This window comes from Arachis hypogaea, chromosome 14 (genome assembly GCF_003086295.3).
Source record: "Arachis hypogaea cultivar Tifrunner chromosome 14, arahy.Tifrunner.gnm2.J5K5, whole genome shotgun sequence".
NCBI classification, from domain to species: domain Eukaryota; kingdom Viridiplantae; phylum Streptophyta; class Magnoliopsida; order Fabales; family Fabaceae; genus Arachis; species Arachis hypogaea.
This window is the reverse complement of record NC_092049.1, coordinates 131,276,816-131,284,639: the sequence shown is the minus strand read 5'-3', so window position 1 is coordinate 131,284,639 and position 7,824 is coordinate 131,276,816. Positions and strand designations below refer to the sequence as shown.

General features: G+C 39.6%; 1 protein-coding gene across 1 annotated transcript; it reads left to right on the top strand.

The window, feature by feature from the left end:
* The first annotated feature begins 3,505 nt into the window (after positions 1-3,505).
* On the top strand, positions 3,506-7,824 carry LOC112744194 (uncharacterized). Its single transcript, XM_072215052.1, has 5 exons — positions 3,506-4,489; positions 4,571-4,648; positions 4,727-4,861; positions 4,973-5,087; positions 7,624-7,824. Exons 1-3 carry the CDS (start codon positions 3,946-3,948, stop codon positions 4,756-4,758), a joined length of 654 nt encoding a protein of 217 aa, XP_072071153.1. The 5' UTR covers positions 3,506-3,945; the 3' UTR covers positions 4,759-4,861; positions 4,973-5,087; positions 7,624-7,824.

Sequence of the window (7,824 nt, the reverse complement as noted above, 5' to 3'; positions counted from 1 at the left end):
TTAATATTTATGTACAATTTTTATTATAATTAATTATTTTATAAATTGAAATTAAAGTTTCGGAGATAGAAAAATAATAGAGATTTGTATGATTTAATCTAGAAAATTAATATTTGAATTTAAATTGTACTTTACAAAATATAATTAACTTGTTCATTTTATAATGTAAATTAGAAATAATTGATTGAACTTAGCCATATGTTGATAAATAATGTTCCTAAATATTTTTAATAGAGTATATTTGATTCTAAAATTACTCTACTATTCAATTTTATCAAAATATCTATTCATATCTATCCATATTACTTTATAAAATCCCTAATTACTAAATTCCCATATCAAACTCAGAAACCCTAATTTCCCAAATTGAGAAACCCTAACCCTAATTTTTTCCCTTTCCCCAGCCTTTGAACGCAGCCCACACCCCCTTTCATCACCTTCAACGTGACACAACACACACAGAACCTACGAAAAAAAAACATAGAGAGAGGAGAGAAAGGCTGAGCACCGCGAGGAAGAAGAAGAAGAGGAGAGGGAGAAGGGAGTCGCCGGCGAGGAGGGATGCCACCGCCGCCGACCCGTCGAGCTTCCTCTCATTGTGCGCCGTCGATTTCAAGTCTCTAATCCGCCAAGCACACCCCCTTGCCGTTGTCGTCGAACTCGTCACCGGAGCCATCGTCGCGCCAGTCGCCGCCGCTGTTGAAGATGGAGCCGTCACCGAAGCCCGTGTCACTGTCGTCCTTGCCAGCTCGCGAGAGAGAAGCACGATGTAGCTCCTTTGTTTCTGCTGCTCTGGTCCGCCAAGGAAGAAGCTCATGGATGGAGGGAGAGCTGAGGAAGGAGAAGAGAGAGAAGACCACGCTGCTACCTTGCCGCCGCTCACCGCGCCATGTCGCGTCGCCGTCCAGCCGTGTCGAAGAAGAGGCGTTGCCGTCACTATCGATTGGGCCATATAAATGCATATGATGCATATAAATACATATGATGCATGCCTGTCCTACTGGCCATGAGCTCATGCGTCGGTTATGTTGCCAGACCCGACTCGGATAAGCGGGACTCAACCACCATCCTTATCCGTAGGTTCCACAAGCAAGCGGGACTAAACCACCATCCTTGCCCGGAACACGCAAGCGGGATTTAAAATGCTTGTCGAATTTAAAGATGCTGCCGAATTTTCATAAAAATTTAGATTCTGTTTTAAAATGTGATTTAGAAAAAGATTTGGACTTGAGAGGTTCTACGAATTGGTTCTTGATTTATTAAGAAATTGGTGTTTTGAGTTAAACTGTTTAATAAAAGTTCATGTTACCTGATTGATTTAAATATGGAGGGGCCTATGTTTTGAAGTTTGGTTAAAGAAGTACCTTTGGGAGAGTTTCTGATTTAAGAATAAAAAGAAATTGGGTTTTTTTTGGACTTAAACAATTTTGATTTTGAAACTGGTTCAGAACTCTTGGCTTACATGCTTTGGTTTTGATTTTAAATCTTTACCTTAATTTATCTCAACTTAAGCAACTATGATTCCGAGAATTTCTGAAGAGTTTAAGAAATGAGGCAGGTTATTCTTCCCTAAAGTCTTGAGTCCTTGCCAAGGTTGTTGATTAATAACTCTTGATTTCAAAGTGATGAAGCGAATAATTTGAAAATGAGTGATTATGAGTCTTTCAGAAGAGATTTTGAATCTGGCTTGGTTATGAAGTTGTTTGAAAATTTTGAAAAGAAAATTTACTTAAGAAAAGTGGTTCTTGGCAAGATGTGAACTGAATACATTTGTAATTTGAAAGTGGGCCAAGAATGATTTTTTTGAAATAAGATTTTGAGTCTGATTGACTGTGGATGTTATTGAGAATATGATGAGGCCTGGCAAGGATGGTGGTATAGTCCCGCTTGCTCAGTGCGTAAACTGTTATGCAGGGATGGTAGTTTTGTCCCGCCTGCAGTGAGAATGGTGGTTTTGTCCCGCTCACATATTGATAAATTATTTGGCAAGGACGGTGGTTTAAATCCCGCTTGCGTGTTCCGGGCAAGGATGGTGGTTTAGTCCCGCTTGCTTGTGGAACCTACGGATAAGGATGGTGGTTGAATCCCGCTTATCCGAGTCGGGTCTGGCAACATAACCGACGCATGAGCTCATGACCAGTAGGACAGGCATGCATCATATGCATTTATATGACATTGTTTGGGTGTGCATATTATAATTGGTTTGCCTATGTGAATAGTTATGTTTAATTGCTAATTGCTTTACTTGATATAACTGCTTGGTTGTGTTTGAACCTTCTTACTTGTGTTTGTGACTGAAAATTGGTTGGATTGTAATGATTTGGTTGTTGATTAAGTTGCTTGGGCCTAGGGCCGTGGTTAATTACGAGATGGACTGAAGACTGTGTTTGGTTTATATTTTTGGTTTAGAAAAGTATGAAAAGCTAAACTGGTTCAGCAGACTTAATGAACCTATGCTTGGAACAGTTTGATCATTCATACTGTCTAGGAAAAACTTTTAAAAAGGCTTTTGGATTTAGGATGAAATATAGTTTTCTTGAGTATGTTAATTATTTGCATTTTATTTCATTACTTTTACGGCATTTCCATTCCCTACTGAGAACGTGTGGTTTGTTCTCACCCCAAAATCTTCCACCCTTTCAGTGACACAGGTTTTGAAGATTCAGTTTGAAGCTGCGGGCGATTCTAGAATTTATTTACGAGTTAAAGTTATGACTTGAGTTTCTTTCATAGAATTCCCTCGCCCTTACTGCTTAAGGTTTTATTTTATGCAGAGGGATAGGAGTTGTACCTGAATTTTATTTAAATTCTTTTGTATAATATTACTATTATTAATAACTATGTGATTATTATTACTTGGTGATGTTTGCTATATGATTTCAATTAATAAAAACAAAAAATTTCTGGTATTTTTACTAAAATTGAATCGCGATATCGAACTAAAGGCTTAATAGTAAATAGTTAATAAGGAAAACAGGTCAGTAACGCCTTACTTTTGGTACGATCATGACGTATTGGAAGTTGGGTCGTTACATCACTAATTTGGTAAAGGTGAATTGAATTGAGACACACACTTACAATTTGTTACTAACAGCTGGCAATTTATTGTGTCTAATGACAACTAATTTGTAACTAATCTAACTGAGAGACTCAGCTACCTAGCTTAACTAATTCAGTTCAACTTAACCATTACTCTATCATGCATTTCTGCTATCTGACTCTATTATTTAGCTCAACACTCACTCCATCAACCTACACCGAAATCTATTAAAAATAATTAATTTTAAACAACACATGTGTAAGACCCAGAACTTTTGAAAAGTCTTATTATGATCAAGTCTCAAATCATATAGTTATTTATAGCCTTAATTTCGGAAATCATTTTATTAAAGATAATTAAGGCAAGTTTTGATTTATTGGATTTGAGATAAGTTATGATTATTAACCAATTTTGTAATTATTGGATTATTTTCTATATTCAAGTTATAAAGTTGGTAGTTGTGAAATAATAAGGATTTCTATATGATTTGGATTAAATAATTAATATTTTAAATGTTAATACTGTTATTTTAGAAAATAATTTGTAAAGTTTTTTTTTTTTTTGGTGACTAAATAATTTGTAAAGTTGATGAGCAAATAGTATTTTCTAAGTACGAATAGTGTTGGATTTAATTTGAGTTCCAATTACTATATTACCCCTACTCTTATATGAAATTACCGAATTGCCCCTAACCCTAAGTTTCAAAAGTGAAACCCTAATCCCTAACCCTTAGCCGTCACTATCCCTTTCCCTCCTATCACCCAAATCCACGGTGAAACCAGAAATCAAGGCAAGCAGAAAGGGAAAACAGAAATGGGGAAAATAAGGGAGGAAGCGCGCCGGCCAGGGGAAGGAGTTGCTGCCGCCACGGTCGATCACGTCTGCTGCCTCGCCTCCGTGCCACCATGCCTCGCAGTCGAACCCATTTCCGCTGCTACCACCGTCACGGAGAAGAGGCGTCGAAGAGGGGCCGAACTCGCGCCTTGTCGCTGCCGCCCCTGGGGCTTCGAGCCGCGTCACCGTCCTTGGTGACCCACGAACCGAGAGCACACGCGCGGGGGTGGAGGACGGCGTTGCTGTCGCCGCTGCTTCTCCCAACTCCGCTGCTGCCCATTGAAGACGACGCCGTCGCTGGTCAGAACTCAGGCGAGAGAGAGGAGGTCATGAAGGAGGGAGCCGCACTCAGTCCCTGGTCGCCGCCGCGCCAAATGAGGGAGTGGCCGCCGTCGTTGCAGAGGAGCCGCGCGGCCACCTTCACATTCTCGCGCACAGAGAGAGGGGGATGCGCGAAGGGGGACCTTCTTCCGCCACTGCTGCCTGGGATCCTGTGGTCCAAGCCACCATTGATGGAGCTTGAATCGTCGTCAGCCATGGCTGCTGTGCCTCCGGTCGCCGAGAAGGGCCACCGCTGCTGCCGCCGGAAATTGCCACTGGAACTGGTGTCGTTTGGTAAGCTTTAACCCGTCTTCAGTTTCCTTCTCCATTAAAGTTCATCTTTACCATGAGAGTTGTGATGCGGCTGTGTGCTAGGAGTTGCTGCAAGTTGCCGCTACCGGAATCACTACCAGGGCTGCCGCTTCATGGTTCAGTCACTTCTCCTTAGTTACGGTAAGAGTTACATTCCGGAGCCCTTGAAAATCTGCACTGTTATATTTGGGTAGGAATCCTAAGGTTTTGATAACGTAGGGCTAGTTCGAGTTATGGCATGTCACGGTTAGAGTTGTTGTTGCTGTTACGAGTAGTTGGGGCTGAGGTTGCCTCCGTCGCCGGAGCTGTGCCGGGGCCGGTTCGAAACCGCAGCTACTTCGTGTTGTTATTCCGGTAAGAAATTATGTTTCGAAAGCCTTACGTTAGTGCCCCGTACGTGTATTAAAGCCTTTATGGTATTAATATTCCTAGAGTTAGTAACTGAGGTTGCTTGTTGTAATTTAGAGCTGTTTATGCTGCTGCGAAAATGTGTGGGGCTGTGCTTTGAAGCTGCCTTTGATTTTGAGTTGAGGTGAAAAGGACTTAATGAGGCGTTTGGGTTATGGAATTGCGTTTCGAGGTAGGGGCGCTTTCCAAAAACTATAGTTTATTATTGGAATTATTACATATGGGTACTGATGTGAGATATTGTGTATTTGGTGATTGTATCTGCCTTATGTATTATTTGATTGACTCGAATGACTATGGATGTTGGTTTGGCCGAATTGTTGTGTGGCTTGTGAAATGTAATGTTTGAAGTTGATTCTTTAAAGATTTGAAATGAGTTTAATCCGTTGAGGATTGGTTTGAATTGAGTCAATTATTTTGATGATGTGAAAGATAGAATACTCTTGAAATTCAGCCTGGGTTGCTTTAATTGATTTGGTTTTGATAAATGATTTATTGCTGAACCGATTCTTTAAAGCTTTAGAAATGAGTTAAATCGGTTGATATTGAGTTGATTTTTGAAATGGCTTCCTTGAGATATGCCACTGAGGCGACTGTTGGATTTAGCTTGCTTTTGAATTGATTTCTGGTTTTGAGCTGTTGAAAAGGAATGAGAAACGGTTTAGTTGGGACCCGAACCGGGTGGCAAAAGTCCAAGTTTTAGGGGAGGTGCTGCCGAAATTTCTATAGAATCCGAGTCCTTATTTGAAATGTTAATTGGGGAATTTTGATTTTAATGCCTTTCCTATCTATTTTGAGGATTGTGAAATTATGGCTTCTTTTATTACCTTTACTTAGAACAATTAAGAAAGCAATGAAGTTATGCTTTGAAAGAATTATTGAAAAGAGAATCATGATTTCTCCTTATTTTCCAAGAAGAACAGTATGTCTTTGGGTACAAGTCATTCGAAAGAGAATTTTGCTTTGAGGCTGTTTTAAAAGGTAAAACGGGTTTATGTTTTTCTCTATTAAACACAAAGATTGTCCCTTGGGAGAGTTTTCGTGATTTTAAAAGGAATTGGATTTCGATTGATGAGCCTCATTATTTTGACGTTTTAAATAAGATTCAAAGTATCTTTTGAACTCTAGTTTAACACAACAAAAATGATTCTCTTATCAGTTTGAAACGCTTCAGATTTAATTATGGAATTGAAGCCGGTTTTGTTTAAGTAAAGGAAATGGTTTTGAAAGAAGTAAAGATTACGTGACTCGGTTTGGCTTAGATCCTATTTTCTTACTCAAATCAGAAAGCCAATGTTTTAATGATTTTAAATGAATTTGCCGAAATGAGATATGTTATTCTCCCCTAAAGACTTGGGACTCTGCCGAGAAACTTTGTTATAAAATCCCATTGTTGAATGGATGATTTTGAATGTTTCAAAATAAATCTTTAACTTGCCATGGTTATGGAAGTTTGGAAAGAGGATGCCGAGAGTGGCATTGTTTTCAAAGGGAAATTTACCTTGAGTAAAAGTGGCTTATGAGCCTAAGATGATTTGAGAAATGAGATCTTTAAAGCCAAGGCTGAAAAGAGTTGAAACTCGATTTCAAAGTGAAATGAATTGAGAAAATGATTTATGGCTTAAATGCCGACTTTATGAATTTAATGATGTTGAATGGTGGAAGTTCTGTTTTGTTGTGAGCCGGAATGGCTGTGTATGATTATACATATTGGTTGGTTCTGGATTGAACCGTGAGCCGGAATGGCTGTGTATGATATGAATATTGGCTGGTTCTGGACTGAACCATGAGCCGGATGGCTGAGATGGATGTTGATCCATGGATGAGATTGAATGCATGTTTATGCTGAATCATTGATAAATGTGAATGTTGCACTTCCACTATCTGAGATACGAGTTTCCCTGGGTAGTAGCAGTGGCTAGCCACCACGTGCTCCGGGTCGAGACTTGATACTCTGTTGACCCTATGTCGTAAGTGTGGCCGGGCACTGTGAAAGGCCCGGATGAGCTCGCCCCCGTAAATATTCACCAGTGAGGGTGATGGATATGGATCATGATTATGATCAAGTTTATGATGAGTACAACTCGAGTTGGGGATGCACGACAGAGGGACAGTCCAATGGTTAGCTACCAGGACTTGTCGGGTTGGCTCTATAACCGACAGATGATATCATCAGCCACTAGGGACAGGCATGCATCATATGCATTTGTGTGACATTGGTTGGGTGTGCATATTATACTTGGTTTGCCTATGTGATTAATTGCTAACTGTTCTACTTGTAATAACTGTTTGTTTGTGCTTGAACTTCCTATCGGTGTTTGCATCTGGGACTCTGTTGGATTGTGGTGATTGGTTGTTGGTTAGATTGTCTGGGCCTAGGGCCGTGGTTGGAAAGAGATGAACTGATGACTGATTTCGGTTTTGTGTTTCTGGTTTGGAATAAATTATGAAAGGCTATTTTGGTTCCGCATAGATAAACCGTTTTGAAAGGCTTTTGAGTTTTTGAGAATTGAACGGTTCTTCTTTCTGAAAAGATTTCCGACTTTACTTTCATCGTAAACCGTTGTTTTTGAAAAGAGGCATAAGACGGTTATGAATCACTGGTGCGATTATCTTCATGTATCCTATTACAGTAATTCCCAAAAACCCTCTACTGAGAACCCTTTCGAGGATGATGTTCTCACCCCCCTACATTTTTCCCCTTTCAGGATATGGGCGCAGAAGTTATGAAGAGCTTATTTAATTGTTGTTGTGATGCTCTATATTGTCTTAGTTATGGTTTATTGTACCCTCGCCTTTATCTTGATATAATCTGTAAGAGGGATAGGGATTGTATTGGATTATGTTTGTACTATTATTTATATATATGTATGTATATATATGGATGTACTCTTTATGAGTTTTTGTAA